The following is a 21,453-nucleotide window of genomic DNA, read 5'->3' as shown; positions in this document are numbered from 1 at the left end:
GCAAAGGCTTTGTAGCTCAGGTTCCACCAAGCTGAATCAACACAGATCCACCACAGAGTTCTCTACCATGTGCTTCTGTGCCTTCAGTCATGTATTTTTGCATTATCCTGCAAAGTTTGCCTGTAACTTATAGACCATTCATGAACTCTACATTTCTTAAAACTTTAAGTTCCTTTTAGCTTGAAACAAGCTTATTTGTGCTTTCTGTGCATTAATGAACAGAAATATCTCTAATTTAAAGCCATAAAACCAAGAGCTGAGGTAGATGTCAAGGTAGAAATGAACTTTGATTCTCTTCTTATAACATGTCATGAGGTGAGATTTGTAGATGGCTTACAGCCCTTTTGAAAACCAAAGTGAAGTTTGTGGCAAATAATTTTAGCACCTTAATCAGCCCTGAACAGCCAAGTATGCTGTTCTCCAACAACCCATCACCTCATACCAAAACAAGACCTACCACTCCAACAAAACAGTTGGAGACTTTCCTAAAGTTTAGTCATACCAGCTCTGATCTTCCTCTTGCACCAGTGATCCTGATCAAGTCCTTTGAAATGCATTGCATGTGTGCACTGAGTACTTATACCAACATACTGAGCTGAACAACTTGTACCTTTGGTTTCTTAAAAATAAGCACATATATATAAAGAGGTGGCCATGCACATAAGTATATAGTCTTCCATGAAGTGCGCAGATTAACTTGATACAGGCAAAAAAAGCCCCACAACAAGATAGAAGGGCTAACAGAATGAGATTGGTTTTTTAATTCTTTACCAAGGAGTCTAATTGTGCTAGGTAACTTACAGATGGCTGGATTTAACAAGAAATTGCTTGTTAAATTCTAATGGCAGAATTTTCATATGTGAGGATGCAAAACCAAATCAAACTACTCCAGGTTATTTCTCAGTAGCAGGTGGAGTTTTCAGCTCTGGAAATTAGCAAAAACACTCTGTAACTGGGAACAGAGCAAGTTTGGCCTTGAATGTCTGAGCTGGTATGGGAAGCCACAGCATGGGTTTCCCAGCCTCATTTCAGAGCTGAATTGGGCTTTGAGGAAGGTCTCTGCTTTTTCACATCCTCCCTGGTTTCTTCCTCTTGGTCTTTGAACAGTGTCAGTCAAAGTTGATTTCAAGGTGAACTAAGGGGTGATTTCTCCTTGAGCCCAACCTCTAAACGTAGTGTAGATGAAGTTGTGTGCCTCCTGGTCAGCCTTATGCTTTAGTAGATGTTTCTCAGCACATGCAGGCAGAATCCCTACTCATGCACAACACATCCAAGACCCCAGGAAATGCAGCTGGCATTTTTTAAAGAATTTGCCAGTTTTACAGAGCAAACTGCTGGCTCTGGTGATGTCAGTGGGAATTTTGCCACTAGCTGCAGCAAAGCCAAGATTTTACCCATTATAATGTGGATCTCAAATCCCACAGTAGAAATGCTCTGGGGCACGTTCAGATGATGGACTTTTTTTTTTTTTCCTGCTATTCTGGACTGTGGTCTTCTCCTGGGCAGAATTTTCTCAATTTTAACAGACACCTAAGGGGGTCGGTGTTTGTTTAACACTTTCAGACTGTTTCAAGTCTAGTTTATCATGCCAATAACTCCACATTGTGTGGAAATGAACTGCAGCAATGACTGGAGAAGGGATAGTTGCTCAGTGAGGAGACTAAGGAAGAGACAGACGGGAGGGGGTGGGGGAAGCTGGAAATGCTTGGCATGAAATAGGGGAGCCTGATTGCGGGCCACTGAGGTTCAAAAGTAATTTAGCTAAGCAGATGACCAGGTGCCTAATTAGTTAATTATCCCACTATACCACTATCTCCCCTATTTGGAAGAAACCTTGTTACCATCTTCATGACCTCTAGGAAATGCACAAGATGCAAAGGATCAGCTGTTCCTTCATGACAGTCCTTTTAGCAAATTAGTGGGGAAAATTGTGCTTAGCAAATATTCATTAGGGCTTCATTTTCCATTAATCCAAAAGGAAATGTGGAGAGCCTGTGACTTCAACCACGCTGAGGCCCAGAAATTTTAATGAGCTTTAAATGGGCATCTGTCAGAATCCTGACTTTGCTGTACTTCTCCTGCCAGCCAGGGGGATGAGTAATGGCTAATAAAAGGTGGGAGCATCTAGGCAAAGATGCTCCTGCTAGGGAGAGGCAAAGTTGTAATTTGCTTTGTTATGACACTGTAATTATGCCCTGATGAAGAAAACGAGAGTATTAAAAAACCCTTTCCTTCTCCACACTGTGACCCCGACATAAATGAGGGAAAGTTTGTGAGTCAGTTCATAGGGTTGTAGGCACAAGGGCTGGAAGGAAGGAGGAAAACATCCTTTCTCATGTCCTCTCATGACAAGGATCATGCACTGTTTTCCCTTCATCTCAACCCCCATGAGCAAAGCAGAGCTGGAGTCACCTGTTGAAGTCAGTGCAGAACTGGACAGCAGCTGGAGATATCTTTGGAAAATAAGACCAAGAAAATAGTATTCCCTGCCTCCTTAAACTACACAGTTGTCTGCTACTGAACACTGCAAGAGGTTTAAATGTTTACTTTTTTTCAACAAAATTACTTTAAAACACCTGCTTACTTTTGATGTTTGCTGAAGTACAGCATGCTTAAAAATAGAAGTCACATTGAAGTTTCTTTCTAGGCCATTTGACCAGAGGCAGATTCCCTGTCTTCTTCCCCAAAATACAGTTTCAACAGAACATTTTATGAGTATCTCTATTCTAAGAAAACCACATATTCCAGCTGGAAACCTCTCTGGATATTTATTCAGGCATCCTCTGAAGTCTGTAAGAATATGTTACAGCACTGAGGCCAACATATCAGTACCTCTTACCTGTTAATTTGGATTTAAATACCTCTGTAATCTCTCTTGCAGAATCCTCTAGCGTGGGGGATTTAACCAAATTGTTTATATTTTGGGGAGTCTTCAGGCATAGTCTTGCCAGGGGTGTTGAATGTAGAATTTTACAAAACAAAAAAATCCTGTGGGTTTATGCAGCTTTTTCTACTTGTTAGTACAGTCCTTACACAGACACAAGAAGGATAATTAAATTTCTGCATGCAGACACTGAGAAGAGGCACATGTTAGTGTGAGTCACCCAAAACTCTGCAGATTGAATGAGGATATAAGGAGCAAAGAAAAACTATTTACCACATTCTTTTATTCTTTTTGGTTTTATTCCTCTGGTCTGTCTTTTCATGGCCACACATGCTGTTGCATCCCTCAGTCTCTAGATTTTATCCTGGTGTCTGTCGTGGGAAGGTTAATGAATTCAGCATAGCCTCTGGGTGGCTGCTTGAGTTCTTGGTCTTCTGCTTTGTCCATTCCTCTGAGAGTCCACAGAGTGCACCTAGAGGTGACCCCTCACCAGTCAGAAAGAGGGGATGATAAAGTATATCTCCACCATGTGCTTCTTTATATCCTATTTCTCTCCATTCATAGGTCTTCTTTTTCTCTTGATAGGACCAGAAGGCTGTAACCTGTTTATCTACCATCTGCCCCAGGAGTTTGGGGATGCTGAGCTGATGCAGATGTTCCTGCCTTTCGGTAATGTCATCTCCTCGAAAGTGTTTGTGGATCGGGCGACAAACCAAAGTAAATGCTTTGGTGGGTAAAGATAACAAAACAATTAGATTCATCCAGGAAAGGGCTTTCTCTGAATACTTTACCTTTCAAACTGCTTTCTTTCTGCTTAAGCTTTATGATTTCTCTCAATTTACTCCTGTCAATACTTTCCCCTTTCCCTCTTTTTCTCCTAATTGTCTCATGCTCAGAGTTGTGTGCACTGCTTAGAAGTGAAGGTCTGGCATCTCACCAGTAGCAGGGTGCTGTGGCTGCTGCTGATGGGATGGAAAATATTGCTCCTTGAAAGGGGAGATGGGGAGGGTACAAAAAACACTAAAGCATCTGGAACAAAATGAAGGGTAATGGTGGGGTAGAATAAATGCTGGTGGGGTCAGCAGTGGGAACATGTGGAAGAAGGGGAATTTCTGTACCTAAGAAAAAGGAGAAGCAGGTCATGGGGTTGAAGGGAAGTCAGAAATGTGGGGGCAATTTTCCAGCAACAGTGATTAATTAGTTTGCAAGGCAACAAGGGTTCAACATCAGCTGAAAGCCTAGGGGGATGGCTGCTTGGTGAACCACAGCCAGCCATACTTTGAGCTTGCTGGACCAGAGCCAGCACCAAATTAGATGCAAATAGACCAAACTAAACCTGTGGTCAGCCATGCTAAGAGGCAGGCTTTGAAATCAGCACCATGCTCATACAGCTGCTGGGTCAACCCCACCAGCTGGAGCACAGAAATACCACAGCCTCAGCTGCCTGTAAGCCACCAGCTAGGGACAACCTGAGCTGTAAATGGAGGTTGCAGCCAGCCAACAGCCAGGTGATATCTCAGAGGAACCCTGATGTCTGCAAAGGTGTTTCTGTGAAGGGTCCTTTCTGTCAGTGCAGTGACATAGAGACACTGCCACATTTGACCCCATCCCACCTGGTGGACAGAGGATCTCCCCCATCCATGGGCCCACCACTTGGATGTGCAATTTTTGGTTCTCTGCCATCCTGAACTATTTGCAGACCTTCTCTGAGAAGCACAGTGGGACAAACTATTGCTTTTCTTTTCCTGTTACTTGCAGCTGTTCTGGACTCTGTCACTCAGGCAGACTTCCAGAGTTAAGATTGAAGTTTCATTTGATTTTAAAGCCACTCTTAGTCTCCGCACAATGCTTCTCTTCCATGGTGCTTTACCCTTTCCTTTCCTGGACAGCCTACCTCCCAAAATCTTTGCCTTATCCCTTGCTAGTTATGCTGCATGTCAGACAGTAATTCTAAGAGTTTTGTACCCCTTTTCTGTGCAGTTTTTCCTGCCCATTTGTTGAGTGCCTGAACAGGCTATTTTCACCTTGGATTGAAGGAGCCTTCTGCCATGACATGAGGGAGTGCAGCATTCCCCTTCTTCATTAGTCCATTGGGTTGCTGCACTAGCAAGCTCTAGAGGAATAAAGGACAAAGAGTTTGGTGTGAAGAAGAAGCTGGGAAATTTAAATAAGCAGTTATGAATTAGCCCCATTCTCTCCAGAGCCCACTGCTTTAGAGCTCTAACCATATCAGCGCTCATAACAAGATGAGCAGACCAGCACAGCTGTAGGTGACATTGAAAACTAATGCTCCAAGGATATCCATGGGTTAGAAATTGACCTTTGGCTATGAAATTGTAATTCCTATAATAAATATTATAGGGACCACTGAGTCTGGCTTTCCACATGTTGTCAAGTGGGAATAAAAAAAGGTAAATGGAAAAAATTAGGTGAGAGCGAAGTCCAGTAATCAAGAGTATCTCCTGGGCAGGTATCCACCTTCCTGCCTCCCTAGGTCAAAGGCTCTCCAGCAGCAAGGCTTACGGAGGACAGCAACATAGATCTAGCTTGTGGGGCAGGCTTGTGGGGCTGGCTTTATTACTGCTTCCAAGGTACTGTGAGGTCATGGCTTATAGCTGAACAGGAATTGAAGGATTTTGGCAGAAATTTTCTTAACATTGAGTCTTACTTTAGAGAACCTAACCATCAGCTTATTTGATACAGCAATCTCCAAAAGTAACAGTGGGATATTCCAGCTTGAAAGCACGATAATACCCCTTGGATGCATAGACTTCAGTGTCCAGGAAAGCATATGCAAGAATTAGAGATTGCTGGTGGATCTTAGTCACCTTATTTTAGCTTCTGAGACTAAATATCCAAGTCGAGACAGCTTTAGTCCTAGGTGTCAAGCCTCAGTTTTCTCTGGCTTTAACTTACTTTCCCATAGAGCTGAGTGCCTGCTGTGACTGCTGGTCTCAGGCAAACATGTTGACTCTGCTGCCATGTGCACCACCTCTATCCAGAAGGACAGAAATAGCAGAAGTACAGGTAGCTAATTATTACAAGTACCTCACACTGCTCTTCAAAACCTCCCACCCTGCTGACCTTCAACTTTAAAATAATGTAAAAATGTAGAGGATACTACAGAAAAATCAAGCCTTTTATTTGTTATGCTAAGTACACTGAAGCTAGAGTTTATTATATTCTTTTGTTCAGAAAGTCAATTATTATTTTTAAAAAAATCCTTTTACCAAAAATAAAAAGAAACAAAAATAAATTAAATTTTAAAATATTATTTTAGCTTTGAAAGAAGGAAAATGCTTTCCTTTTCTACCTAAACATTTCCCAAATTTCAACATGTAAAGACATAGCATTTGCATTCTGTTTTGTTTTTTTTAAACAGAGCTAGAGCACTCCAACTGGTAGCCTGGGGAAACAATTTTGTCTGGCCTTAAAAAGATATTTCACCACTATATGACCTTTTAAAATGTGGCTAATATGCAGATCCCAAGTAAATTGCTGTAACAGAGTCTAGCCCCAGGTTGTTGAGAAATTTTCATGAAGTCCTGCTTCAGACAAACTTAGAACAATTCTATGGAGAAAAACATGACCATGTTGTGGGTTGTATTTTTTCCATAAGAACAGAAAATACTTCATTTGCTGCTCTTGTCTCACAGTTGAACTACTTGTAAGCAGCTGGCCCAAACTGAGTGAGTCAGAAGAGCAGCATCTCAAAATGAGACTTCAATTCCTTTCTGTTTGGGTCTAAATTCTCCCCTGCATTTGCATCAGAAAGTTATCTCCTTTGACAGCTACTGACAGAATAGCATTAGGGGTAGCCACAGGGGTGTTAAGAACAAAGTGAAATCAGCCACAAGCCTTTCTCCTGGTTTCTGTAATTCATGACCTACAGAGAACCTTTAGCAGCTGCACACACTGAGGAAACCAGACTGTGGTCATGAGGCCTTTGAGTTTCCCGATGCAGAGGCCACCACCTCCTGGCTGACAAGGAGCAAGGAGGAATACAAGCTACTGCAAACACCAATCTCATGTATAAAATGTGAAAGTGCTCATAATATGTTTATTGTTCTCCATAGCAGGACTGCTTGCTGTAGTGTGTAAGACTGAGAAACAATCCTGACTTCTCACTGAAAAAGTCACTTAAAATGGGAGGCTTCTTTGCCTGTGACTTTTCTTCTGCTGCACACAGCCAGGCTAGACCCAAATCCTTCATTTTCTCTTACAGTTTTCAAACCTCTTGCTTTTCTTCTACCCCCTCTCCTGATGAAACTGTAACATGGCAAAGTGCAGACTACACTTCTCCTTCCCACTCACCAAATACCCTGTCTATCCCCATAGCCTGAGCCTCCATCACACCAACCATATCAGCATCTCCTTGGGTTTCTCCTCAGGCACTGCCTTGTCCATCCTCTTGTATTCAGACTTACTAATTTCACCTTCACAGTTCTTCACCCTTCTGCCCTTCCCTCTATCACTAGTCCTTCACCCGATGTCCAGCTGATACCTCTAGCCTCTTACCCTGCACTTTGTTTACAGCCAGCATGTTTACCGCACTGGGCCATGCTGTCCATTCCCAGTGAAATGGCTAGGCCACAGCAGGAATCGTCTCACTCAAGGAAAAATTACACTTAGTCGGATGATTCTGGAAGAGAGTGACTCCCATTCTTACAGCAGGCTGATCTAGGAGGTCTTGCACAGAGGCGCAGTGTGCCACAGCCTGAACATCAGCTTCTGCAGAATCCTGGAGTTTGTCTCTGTGCAATGCAGAGACTGCACTGGGTCCGTCATCCTCCCACTGCATGTTTACAAGTTCTTATAGATGTAGGTACGTCAGAGGACATGAAATACATCCATGTGCTGGTCTCAGTGGTTCTGGCGACAATTCCCCTCTCAGTTATTCATGTAATTTAAATGTGAACAGACTGTGTAAAAGGTAAAAAGTAAACTCTAGTAAAATGACACTACCAATGCTGCTAAAGCAAGTAGTCAAAGTGAGAAGAGCCATTCTTCAAGCTGCCCACACATGGCTAACTCCTCTTCTGTCATAGAGTGATGCTGCAATACAGTCCTAATTTCAGGAGCACTCACTGTTGTCACACAAGACACATTTTAAGAAGTCATTTGAAGACATTAAACTAGAAAAATAAAGAGACAGACTTGTTCTAGGAAATTGTTTTAGCAGAGAAGAGAGAGAAAAGTATAGGTTTGGGCAATATTAATTAGAAAGACATGACAGAAATTAGAAAAATGAGAATGTTGATGGAGCAGCAGAGGGCAAAGTATTACCCCAAGGTGTCAAACAAGATGTAGATAAATTAAAGCTGGAGGAATTGCTTTAGTGGTGTACTTTGAAATTCATTCCTCCAGTCACCTCTTCCCGAGAGAAATAAGAACCTGGATCTGCCAGCTCTTTGCATGCCATCAGGCAGCACTGTCAGGCCAGTTCTTCTCCACACCTCTCCTTGTCATCCACATGTGTTTCCTTAGCATGTACCTGCTGCCTGTGTCTGCTGGGAAACCATGTTCAGTTCCTCCCTATGGGACAATGACTCCAGGATGCTGTGAAAAGCCTCTGCTATGCCCACAGAAACACTGTGATTTTCCTCCACTCAGCTTGACATGGTCTGACACCCCAGGTGTGAACAAACACAACTGCTGAATGCTTTTCTCCTTCTCTATGCATTCCAGGTGGACTTTCACAGTGGCAGATGGGATGTTCCACCCCTTTTTGAAATGTCCCACATTCAACATGGGAAAAAGAGCATTCTAGATTTGACTAAAAACTGTGAGGTCTTCTTAGGACCATAGATTTAGATGGCATAAAGGACTCTTGTTTGACTCTGGTACAACATAAATATCACGTTTCATTCCAGATTCCCACAGAAAGCCTACATGAAAGTTGCTAGTGGGTCACCCCATTTGGAAACAAATCCAGTCTTCTCTGAAGATGCCAAAGGAAAGAAAATAATACCACTTGATGAGGGTCGTACTAGTTAATTGCCTTCACTGTTAAATATTTATATTCCCTACTAGACTTCTCCTGGCTCCCAGCTTATGAAAAGAAACAGGAGAGCCAATGGAGAGAGATTAAATGTGAGAAAAGCAGTGAGGAATGAGGACATGGCACAGGAGGGGGTGAAGCTCAGGAGAAGGGCTGAGAGTTGGGCAGAGCTTGTATTGTGTTATTAAAAACACACTGTGGCAGCTCAAGAATGCAGTGCTGTGGCAGAAAGCTGGGGTGGGAAATGCAAGGCAGCAGGCAGGTTATGACGGTCTACAGACATTTCAACCTGGAAGCTGAAACAGAAAGAAGACAGAAGTGTGAAGAGATTAGGATGCTGGCAAAGCTATGCAGGGCCCTGGGACAAGGGGCATTGCAAATCAGGTCTAAAGTGCATTGGCAGCACTCCATAAGACATAGGAGTGGAACAATGGACCCTGAGGTACATCAGAAAAATATTGTTCAGCACCTGCTCACAATGTGCCTCCAATAAGCCCTGCCAAATCTGGCAGTTTCTCATTTAACAAAAAAAAACCCCACAACTCTCCTTAACTTAACCTGGGGAAATCAGCAGGTCCAGGACTAAGGTGTAATAGGGTAAGAAATATCAGTTGAGTGTTCCTGCCCCATATGGACAGTTGTGGTTAAACCTAGTTGTGTGCCTTGGGTTCTTCCTCTTCTAGCAGGACACTGACCTGTTTGCACAGGGCTTCAGGATCAGTGGATGATGAGAGTTATTTATCATCTCAAAGTTTTTTAGTCTAGTAGCAATACATCTTGTTTCAGGCCCCTGGACAATATCAGATTATAAGTCCCATATAGCTTTGGGCTACAGACCACAGACCAAATCTCAGAGTGTAATGGAAGAATACACTCATTTTAGTGCCTGAATTGGGACAATATGGAAACAAAATTCCAGGCACATTTAGCATACTGGGCACCTTGGGGTATTTCTGTTCAGAAAAGGACTAGTTTGTTGTCATCTTCTGCACTCTGAAGGACCTGACACAGAAAGACAGCCAAGGAGAGACTCATGAGGTGTCCAGTTTAGTTGGAAAGTAAGCCAAAGGGAGGAGGACACCGTTAGAGGGGTGCTTATGGCTCTCAGAGGAAAGGGGAGGAGGCACAGAAGTTTATTATTTGCTAGCTGTTCTCTATTATACTTTAAAGCAGCAAGGCTCTGAGACTTCAAATCTGCAGAGTAAGGGTGGGACTGCTCTCCAGCTGATAAGGAAAGAGTTGTGTGAGTAAGAAAGAGAAGAAGTTGTTCATCAAACTCACTCACTGCACAGCACCTCCAGCCATTGCAGTTGGCTGGGGGAGGCTTTAGGGGGAGGAGGAGGAGCAGGAGAAGTATTAGGGCTGTGAGCCACTATTCATTTACAAACTATAATTAATTTGATGTTTAGATTAATTTCTGATGCACTCTCAAAGGTGCACTGAAAGCATTTTTCCTTTATTATAATGTTGATTGCTTATTGGGGAGATAAATCTAACTGTCAGTTATGCACTGACTTACCAAAACTTTCAGACCAAGCAAGCATGTATGCATAAGGAACAGCTGTTTGCAGTTCTCCAGTTAAAGGGACAGCTCTGTCTTTTCCCAATAACTCACATTAAAGAAAATCTATACATTGTACACAGAAACGTTTACATTCTTTTGTAGCTTAACAATTTATTAGACAAGAACATGTTAGCAGAATCTATATTCTATTTATCTGTCTGTCCATATGTCTATCACTATTCTATCCATCTCTCCACACAGGTGATAGACAGTCCATCCAGAATTTTACAAAGTTACGGATATCTTTGTACATATCTACTCACATGCACTCTTCCACAATAATTTGAAATGTTCTTATTCGTAGTGTAATTAGGTGGAGGAACTCATTACTCCAGTCTTTGTGGCTACTAATTTAATGACCTTCAAAGGTGGAATGGCCATTTATGTGACTAATAGAAATGACTGATGTTAAGAGTTAATTCCAGAAAAAAAGGAAAAGAGGGGAAAAAAAAAAAAAAAAAAAAAAAAAGACTTTTAAAGGATATTAAAAATGTAATGCTCTTCAAATCAACCATCAGCACTGGGACCTAGTGAAAAAACCTGACCAGGCTCTTCTGTGCATGCACAGCATTGTATCTACTGCAACCTTCTCTGAAAACCCTTTGACATTAGATAGAGTCAATTAACTAAGCCACATATGACTGGTCCTATGTGTGCTCCACAGATACTATAGTTTCATATCTGAATGTTCCAGTGCATAGAAATGTCAGGGGAGAGTCTCTAGTGCTACTTTCCAATCAATCTGTTTCTGTTCGGAAGTCAGAAATCATGGCCCTCTCAACAGGCAGGCCACTTCTGGGCTCAAGATGACAGATCTGCAAAGCATAGACTTATCTTACTCTGCTCTTGTGAGCCTTTTGGGTACCTATTACATCCAGTTTTATTTCTGTTTTCCCAAGATCTCTCTCATGCAAGATAAATTCAAGCTGTAGAATGGAGGAGTTTCTATCAATCCATTGAACCATACATCTGTTCCCCCATATATCTATCTTCAACTTCTCTATATCCATCTATCCTGTCTCATTCATTGCACAGGACTGCTCTTCAGCATTTTGAAGTCTGTCAGCTAGCTAGCTACTGAGCAGCAGTTCAATAGATCCTCACAGCTCTGTGCTTGGCCTCAGGCTTTCCTTCCCTCACAATATTCAAACCCTGCCATGAATATGAATTTATTATTATTTCCTCATCTGTTTTCATAAGGCCCTTCCCAGCAGAGCATTTGAGATGTTCATGGAGCTAAGTAACAGCACTTTCACTGTGCTCATGGTGTCCTCATTTCACCAACGGGATGATGAGGCACAGAAAGGTAGTCAAAGCTATTTATTAATCTCAAAAGTCTAATCTGAGATGCCATGAGCCTGATCAGTCTTTTTGCTTGTTTTCTCAAAGTATTTAGTACAATGCAGGGCATGCTTTTCTAGCATTTGCCTAGGACTCAGGTATAGGCAACATCCTTTCTGCCAGTGAAATCTCAGGTCATGCACCTACCACCAGGGAAAGAAGAACACATAGTAAAAGTTTACCTTCACTGGTAAACTAAAGAGGCCTCACATATTAGCCCCAACACAGTGGCATAACTATCCATACCTTTTTAAAATTTGTCTGCCATTGACTTCCTCTGGACCATGACAATTAACTCACTGCTCAGTGTTGACAATGGAAGGGATGGTCCCTAGACTGTGATATTGACATGGCCACCTTTGGCAGGTAAGACAGTTTAGTCATGTAGATACAGGCCAGGATGTTCCAACTGCACTCAAAGTCTGCCGTATTTTATTTACTAGTAAAAAAGTAGCCTAGGAGATCTTATTAAGGAATTCTGTGATAAATTATTTACCCAGCAAAACTGGAATGTCATGGCAGAAACAGGGATTAATTCCAGTTCTCCAGGGCAGCATTAGTTGTACATCTACAAGACTGTCTTTTTCCTGCCTTATTTACTATCTGCATTCCAACACTAGCAATAAGGAGTCTGATACATTGTCAGTTTCCTCACCCTGTTATGTTATTCATTCTCTACAGTAATTAAAACATGGATGCAACAAAAAAGAAAAATACAGAAATGTGTGGTTAGAAGTAATGCCTTATGCATATACAAAACAATACAGAATTAAAATTTTATAGGTAACATCATTTATTGCATTTCTATAGAGTGCTTCATTTTGCAGCCCTATCATTCTTTTAATGTATTGCTGCATTTGATATCTTCCCTTTTCAAGTAAGCAAACCAAATTAAAACAAACAAAATCCTCAAATGAGATAAACATCTTCAAATAACATGTAGTGACAGGTTCAAACATACTTGTCTGAGTAACAACTTGCAGAGGCCCCATAAAAATAGTCATACCTTTCTTAACCATTTCTGGTTTCATCTGTCTCAGTTCCCCAAGGAACTTGAACCTCCGTTCCACTCACCCCAGTCTTAATCTGCAGCATATCACATACATATAAGTATATATATTATATGTGTATTTTATATAAATAGATATGTATATTTCTGCAAAAGAAAAGATGTCTGCAAATCATTTAAAACAATGACAATGACAAACAAAGTGGTTTGAATTTGAGCAGCCTGCTCCAATGCATGCTGGCCTTAAGGGTGAAAAGCCCTTCCTCATATCTGTTCTGGATCTCACTTGTTTCCATTTATCTCCTTTGTCTCTCTCGGTGTTACTGTGTAGAGACTCTCTCTGTCATCTTGCTCTCATAGGGCAAGAGTTTCAGTCCTTGTCCATCCTGATGGCCATATGCTGAATTCACTCCACTTTATCACTGCCTTTCCTCAGTTGAGGGGAGGGGGGGCAAAACTAGATGTCCAGAAGTGTTCTAGTGACTGCTGAGTAGAGATAGGTAATCACTTCCATAATTGGCTGGGCTCTTCTTAATAGAGCTCAGGATGATGTTGGTATTCCTTGCAGACCAGGGAACACTAATGAGGTCCTCAGTAATGTAACCCATGGAAAATCTAGAGACAGTAGGACTATGCTCCTTTCACCAGTTGAGCTTCAGTCCCCTTGATGTTTAGCCATAAATATTTTATTGTGATAAAAGGCAGGAGGTGCATCCAATGTCTAACAGACACTGCTGTCTTTAGCTACTTCACAGGCAACATGACCCACAAATTTTATTATGTTCTGACCATTAAAAGGTGAAATGTTATAGTTGTTTGAAAGATAAGACTCTAATGTCCCTTTAAAATTCTTCTCTAGAAGTGTTTCCAGAAATTGTATTTATCCTGGCCATTGTGCATCTCCTGACATTGCTGAACAGGCTCCAGAAGAATTATTATATTATTGGGCTTTTAGAAATCCTTATGAAGGAGGTATTTTTCCTACTTGATCTTAGTAGTCAGTGCAAGAGCCACTTTTTTAGAGGAGACTGGTATTTCACCCTACCTCTTCAAATTAAGAAAGAGCTAGCTAACTGACAGACTTCAAAATGCTGAAGAGCAGTCCTGTGCAATGAATGAGACAGGATAGATGGATATAGAGAAGTTGAAGATAGATATATGGGGGAACAGATGTATGGTTCAATGGATTGATAGAAACTCCTCCATTCTACAGCTTGAATTTATCTTGCATGAGAGAGATCTTGGGAAAACAGAAATAAAACTGGATGTAATAGGTACCCAAAAGGCTCACAAGAGCAGAGTAAGATAAGTCTATGCTTTGCAGATCTGTCATCTTGAGCCCAGAAGTGGCCTGAGGAGGATCAGCAGCAGCAAGGCTGGGGTTGGAACTTTATGGTTCTTTTAGAAGAACCACAGTACTTCAAGTTTTCTCAAGTTCTCTGGAAATTGTCAGTCAGAGAATGTGACATAACTAAGGCTGAATCAGGGTAAAAAGGAAAAACCTCCCATAAATCCATGAGCAGCGAAAAGAGAGGAAACCAAAGACAGAAACCAACTGTCCAATATATGGACAAGCTAATAGGAAAGAAAAAGAAAAAAGAAAAAAAAAAGAGAGAGAGAGAGAAAACAAAAAACGAAACAAAACACCATGGCAAACGACCACAAATCAAAACACAAGAACCTAAACCCAAGAACTTTTTTGTCTTAACTCCATTCTTAGGATGAGAAGTCTGTTGTGACTTTCTGTATCAGATTTTTTGCTTCATCTTTGTCACTTTTTAGAAAAAGTTGGTTCTAATTAAGTGCCCTAACTGCAGATATATGTATGAGTCAAAATCCCATATCTGACCATGTAATGATCTCAACTGTCCAAACTGTAGTCTAATCTTGAATCTCGAGAGTGTGCTTTCAGTGTCAGTCATTACAGTAATTGCTGTAAGGAAAAACCCAGAAACCAGATTGTGAAAGAGAAGAATTTCCCTTCTTGGTTTGAACTGCCATATTCAGAGTCTGCTTCTACAGCCTTCAGCCTTCTTCAGGGAAGATACTGTTTCTCTGAGGCAATGTCTGGAGAACATCCAACTGGCAACTCAATAGCAAGGACCACTTTTCTGCACATTCCAGCTCGCACTGCAACAATGTACAGAAGTAGTTTCATGTACAAGAAGATGGGAAGGTGACATAAGGAAGGTGCTTGTGTATATCAAGCTACCTTCTGCACTGGGTGTTCTGACCTTTAGAGAAAGTTAATCATGCCGTCTACTTTCACTCTTCATTTAATCTCCCCTTCCCATCTGTTCCGTTTCTCTCAGCTGGAAGCAAGATGAAGAATGAGTACCAGTCAGCTGTCTCAGTGGTCCGCAGCCCACACTTTGGGGCCATTTATTATAAGGCAATAACATCAATTGTCACCTCTATCATGACTGTTAACGCAGCTCATGCCAGATTAGCAGACAAGAGTTGATTTTCTAAATATCTGAAAAATTAAATGAGCAATAAACAGACAGACAGATACGCAGTTTCGGAAGGGACCATTCTCATCCTTCAGGCTGAACTCTGAAATAATATACACCCAACACTGCAGCTCATGTGACAGGTTCAAACTTTGTGCTTGAGTCAGAACATCGCTTTTAGAAAATCTCCTAATCAAGATTTCATGTGATGTGTGCTCTACTCCTGTTGCTAAACAAGATGTTCCAAAATAGTTAATTACCTTCACTATTTAAAAAATGCAGACTCAGTGTCTTGTTTCCATTTTAAATTTGTCAAACGTCTGCTTCCATCCAGAAGAACCTATTAAGATTCTTTTTTTTTTCTATCTTAATATATCCATCCATCCATCCATCCATCCATCCATCCATCCATCCATCCATCCATCCATCCATCCATCCATCCATCCATCCATCCATCCATCCATCCATCCATCCATCCATCCATCCATCCATTTGTTTCTTTGTTTGTTTCTTTGTTTGTTTCTTTGTTTTAAGATAAATCACCAGAACTAAAAGTAGAATTCCAGTAAGGATCTTTCCTGAGCCATACTCAATGGTGTCACCTTGCTACATCTAGAAGACATACCCCAGAGATTGGATTCATCCCAAGACAATACAGAGTCTTGGGGCATTGAATATTTCAGCATAATCCTGAGAGCTCATCTGTTTGGCTCTTCTCATGACACCCACTTCTTAGAAGTACTGTTTTCTAGTGAAGATTTTCCCTTTTTATGAGTGACCCACTTGCTTTTTTCCTGTAGATACTTAATTTTGCATTTGGCTGGATTGAAATGAACACACTTCAATTGAGTCCAGTCTAAGCAGTGACCCAGGTCAGCATGACTTATTCTGTCATCATCTTCCATTTCACCAATCTTGTATGATTCGCAAATTTTACCAGTAATTACTTCAAATGCCTTCCAGGTAGTACTAGAAAAACTGAATATATAGCTTTCAGCATGCTCCTGGAGAGCCTACTAGAAACTCTTCAATCTTGTAAGTGACAATTTAAAATTTTTTTGAGGTCTAACCATTATCCAAATTTTATGAAGACTGATATGGGCAAATTTTCTTTTCTATAAAGAAGGTTTCTCTCAAATATTCTAGAAAAGTTTAAGTATACTGAAACCATGTGATTAGTATTAATTATACAGCTTTTAATTTTTTGTCATATCATCTCATGTCAAAATTTTCAAAATTTTTCTTTGCCTTATGAAAGATTAGCTAAGTTTACTAGGTCAACTAGTTTGCATTCTTAAAAATAATAGTAGAAAATTTTTTTTCTAGAACATTTTTAAGGTTTTCTAGTACTCCATACATTTCTAAAATGAACATTAATTGTTGATCAAATTTCTGAGCCAATTCTTTTGCTCATTTAAGCTTCAAGTTGTCTCATCCTGCAGATATGAAATATTTAATAGTAGTTAATAGTAGTAGCATAGTCACCAGTTACAGATTGTTCATACATTAAAAAACTGATGGATGAATGGATGGATGGGGTAGATAACTGGATAGACGGTTCTCACTTGGACATGATTAAACATCAGTGAAAGGTTAAATATTCCAAAAAGTCGTCCAACCCTATTAGACACTGAAAAACAGTTGAAGTGCTATGCCCTTGATCTGCAGAAGTACTCCTTTATTGAGTATTCCAGTACCCATAAATCACCTTACAATACAATACCTTCCAATGCACACATACATTATAGAGCTACTTACATACAGATTGTATCCTGTAATTCTTTACAGCACTAAAAAATTGCGAGACAGCAGCTAGTACATCGTGTAAAGAACATAGCAAGGTAAAGACCTTGCAAGACAATTAAAGGAAAATCTCCATTCTCTGATAAGACTAATAAACACAGAGAAAGAAAAACTGAGCAATCTTAGAAACTGAATGGACTGAAGTAGCAAGGAAGTGCTGAAGTGGTCATGTTCAGATAGGGGAAGAAGAGGGTGAGCTCCTCCCCACGACCCTTCTGTCAGAGGAGAAGACTCCTAATGTTTTGAATACCTTATTGTCACTTCGTAGCAGAAAATGCCTCCCTGATATTCCTAGATCTACCTTTCACTGTTCAGTAACAAAAGCAAGGTAGCCACGCACTAAAGGGACAACGTATCCACGATTACATTAATAACTAATTCCTTAATTACTAATTCAAACATCTGATGGAAGGAAAGGAGTAGGGCCTCAGGTCCAACCAATTGCCAGTGTCTTCTACAACTTCCTCCATCTTAGTCTGGCTCAGCCCCCCTCATAAGCCCTCGTATGCCAGCACTTTGAACTCTGGGAAGGGATAACTCTAAGCCACCAGCTCTCTGCCAGGACATCTCTATGTCAAAAGATCTATGTGCTAGGAAATCAGCACAGCCCTGTGTCATCTGCCAATCCATGGACAGTTGTCCCACCACAGTGATGTCCTGGTGCAAAGATGTCCTAGAGCACTGGACAAAAGTGAAGCAATAGGCATGGATTTCTTCTGCCCTAGTACCAAGCCCTTGTGCACATGGTTCTGTTTCACCACATAGGAATTTTCCTTCCATAGGTTGAGACGCAGATCCTTGCTCTTCTGTTATTTCCATTTTCCTCAAGTGAAATGAACATGGGCTGAATAACAAGAGGAAAAAGTTCGGAAGAGTGAGATCTTCTCCTTAGCTATTGACTTTCATAACTGGGAGAACAAGTAGCGCCAAGAAAGATCTCTCATGACAGTCAGACCAATACACTGACAACCAGAATCAGAAAATTCTATCTCTGGCCTAAAAAAGCTAATAAGCACCAATGGATATTAGTTTATCTTGGAAACTGCATCTCTGAGATGGCAGTTTTGTGCATCAGGCATCTGGAATATAAATGGAATAACTCTTCTTAGTTCTAAGACAAGTTAAGCTATTGTTTCTTTGAGGTTCCTTTTTTTCTTTCCCTTGCCCAAGACCAGCCTAGTTACATAAATTAACCTGCTGTTCAAGAGGCTAGGTCAAAAGATTGCATCTGGACCTCTCATTCATTATGGTCTTGACTTCTAATTTAAGTGATGCTTGTTATATAGTTATCAAGCATTAGTGTCCACCCAGAAGGAAGCTTCTGCTGAAGAGAGACAACATATTATTCCAACCTGGTAGCAAATCATCGAAAGGCTTTTTTTGCACATTAACCACTGATTCTCCTTTCAGCATGGAAAGAGAAACTGAAAATTCAGAAATATCAATTAAGGGTCCATGGGAACCTAGCAGTGTGCTCACTTAGGACTGTACTTAGTGGACAAACTAGTTAAAGACCATGCAGAGACACTTCTCGCTGTGCATTAAAAGTTTACATATGCTAAACTGTCTTCACAAGCACTCTGAGATAGACTGCTAATTCCCTTCTTTATCATCTTGCCTGATTTCAACCGCCCTTGAGTAAGATCAGTTACATAAAGCCATGCGTGATCATGCTGACATCATGAGAAGACCAAGAAAGTCCTTCAGCATTCACCATTACCAAGACTTGCCATGGAAGAAATGGGGAGGAACCAAAGCACCCTAGATGCTACTGCAGTTTGTGCCCACTCATCATGTACACAGTCATGGAGGAAGAGAGCAGGCCAGGAGAAGTCATGGACTCCAATGTTAGCACCTTCTTGGAAGATGCTGTGCAGAATCAGGAATATTATATGTCCTGAGCTGCAGTTCTAGCAGATTTCTTCATTCTTTGCTGTTTTGATAAATCATTTATTAGAACAGCCTTTTTACATAATCCTTGTGGGGGAAAGAAAAAAATAAATTAAAAGATAAATAAAAAAACCCAACATCTACCCCATAAAATAGATTTATCACAAAATCCTGTCCTCCTACCAATGATCTTCAGACTAGAACATATATTTCTCTGATTATTAATTAACTGATGCACAGAAACAGCTTCAAGCTTTTTAACCTCTCCTTTTCTCTTTTGTCCTTCAAGATCATAGATGACAATGCAGGAGTGGTGTTCAACACATAGATAGTTTCTTAAGCAACTGCAGTGCTATCATCTTGCTTTGAGCCATTTGGAAAGGAAATATTTAAGCTATTTTCCCAGTACATGCATTCTGTTCCTAGTAATACAGGTTTAAACCTGGCATAGCAGCACTAACCCTGATGACTGACACAGAGAAACAAAGATGGTTAACTACCATTAGTGCACATAACAACAAAAACAAAGCCGTATAATCTACCAGTAAGTATTTGACCTGAAAAGAGAAAGGAATATTATATTGTTAACACAGTTTGTCTGTGTATCTGCCTATCCCTTAACACTGTGACATCTCAATTCTCAGGATAAGACATAGCTTTTCTTCTTTTTGGAGTCCATCCAAATACCTTCAACAATATGAAACAGCTCCACATAAATAACAAGAAGGGGGAGAGCTGAATGCACCAACAATTCCTGAGCATATCAAGCCGATGGAAACTAAAACAGTGAAATGAAGTGACAGGAATTATCTGCTCTAGGATGTACTCACAAGGAATATGAACAATTATTGGCATGTGCCCTCCTCCTTCTCTCTCCCCAGCTCTCCCATCCCAGCCCCCCTGCCCTCAGCTGTTAGCCAGTGGAGATTTTTATATTACAGCAGTGGATATCAGGACAATTAAGGAGAAAAAAATAAATAATCGAAATCTAGTCCAAATCTGTAGGCAACTAATACCAATAACATCAGAGTACAACTCCCAGCTTCATTATCTGGTCTAAATTAAATATTGTGAGCAAATGCATTTCTGATCTCTTATTAGTCCCATTTGTTGTTTTATTTACACCTTTGAACCGAATGAGGAAATGGCCTTAGAATTCCAGCTCAAAAGCAAAGGGATGATAAAAATTAGTATAGCTTTGTGGGCTTATTTAAAGGTTCTTGCAGAAGTACAACTGTATCAGCATCCCAGCACCAGGGATTATCACCTAAAGGTCTAATCTTGGTAAAAATAGACCAATAAAAGATTTCAATCATACTTGGAAGCATTTTTGGTGGAAGTTGCATACATTATGAGTTTAATTCAGCAATTAACATCACTTTGGAGAGTGACTTACCCAGGCACTTGCCAGTTAACATCTTACCTTGAGATGTCCCAACTATAGAACCAGGTGAATCCCACAACAGAGGTACCTTGATTGAAGCTACCTGCCTGCCTCCATTGATGACTGCAAGTGGGACTTGATTCATTTGAGCACATCTAGGAGTGTCCTGAAAAACACTCCTTTGTGTCCATATTGGCTAAACCTCCACTGATTATTTTAGGATTCCAAGATTGTTTGCTCACAATAGCTGCACACATAGACACACTCTAGATGTGCACCTTTAGCCAGGGGAAGCTACATCATACACCAGTTGCAAGAGTAGAAATCAAGATTCCCAGACAAGCTAGGTTCTCTAAAGACATGATATAAACAATTATCCACCTGCAGCCAACTCAGCTTTGATATTCAGAAGCTGTGTATATATTCGTAAAGTAAACATACCTGGCACTTTCCCCTACCACGGAGACCATCTGGAACAGAATGGCCCACACCCAAACTATTAAATTGTCTTACCTTTGAGAATAACATGCTCACATCCAAGACAACTACAGAAAACAGCCTCTGTCTAGTAGTAATACTCAGATTTTGTCCAGGAATTGTTTGGAGTTAGGCACAAGCCAAAAACTATGTCAAGGACCTTTCTAAAAACTCGGTGTCACAGATGATTGGGTTCCAGTTTCTCTGAGTTCCCTGGCACAGGTTGAGTTTACTGTTGTAGATGTAGCTGATGGGTTTTGAATCTGATTCTTAGCAATCCAGAGGTGATTTTTAAAAGAACAGGCTTCTCTGCAACCTTTATTCAAAGATGTGAGGTGGCTCAACAGCAAACTTAAAGATGAAGCCCAAGTAAAGCATTAACAAGGAAGCCTTCAGCCGTATTTAAAGACTGAATCAACCCACGTGAATTCAAGAGGTGTTTAGTTTGTTCCTTTGCTGAGATCAAATCATAGGGCCGTGTTGACTGATAGATTATTTGAGTACTCAAATGTAAACTGAGAACGTTACCAGGTGCTTACTGGATAATTAGTGATTAGAAAAACAGATCATACAATCATAGAATCATAGAATCTTTATGGTTGGAAGGGACCTTAAAGATCATCAAGTTCCAATCCCCCTGCCATGAG

General features: G+C 40.7%; 1 protein-coding gene across 1 annotated transcript in view; it reads left to right on the top strand.

The window, feature by feature from the left end:
* Positions 1-21,453, top strand: part of CELF4 (CUGBP, Elav-like family member 4) — a 741,704-nt gene that overhangs the window by 714,165 nt on the left and 6,086 nt on the right. Inside the window, 1 exon segment of the mRNA XM_010007136.1 lies at positions 3,470-3,553. Within this exon segment, the coding sequence (XP_010005438.1) occupies positions 3,470-3,553 (84 nt within the window).

Source organism: Chaetura pelagica, unplaced genomic scaffold (assembly GCF_000747805.2).
Source record: "Chaetura pelagica isolate M959 unplaced genomic scaffold, ChaPel_1.0 scaffold548, whole genome shotgun sequence".
Lineage (NCBI taxonomy): Eukaryota > Metazoa > Chordata > Aves > Apodiformes > Apodidae > Chaetura > Chaetura pelagica.
The sequence above is the reverse complement of the archived record's forward strand: the minus strand, read 5'-3'. Positions and strand labels throughout refer to the sequence as shown.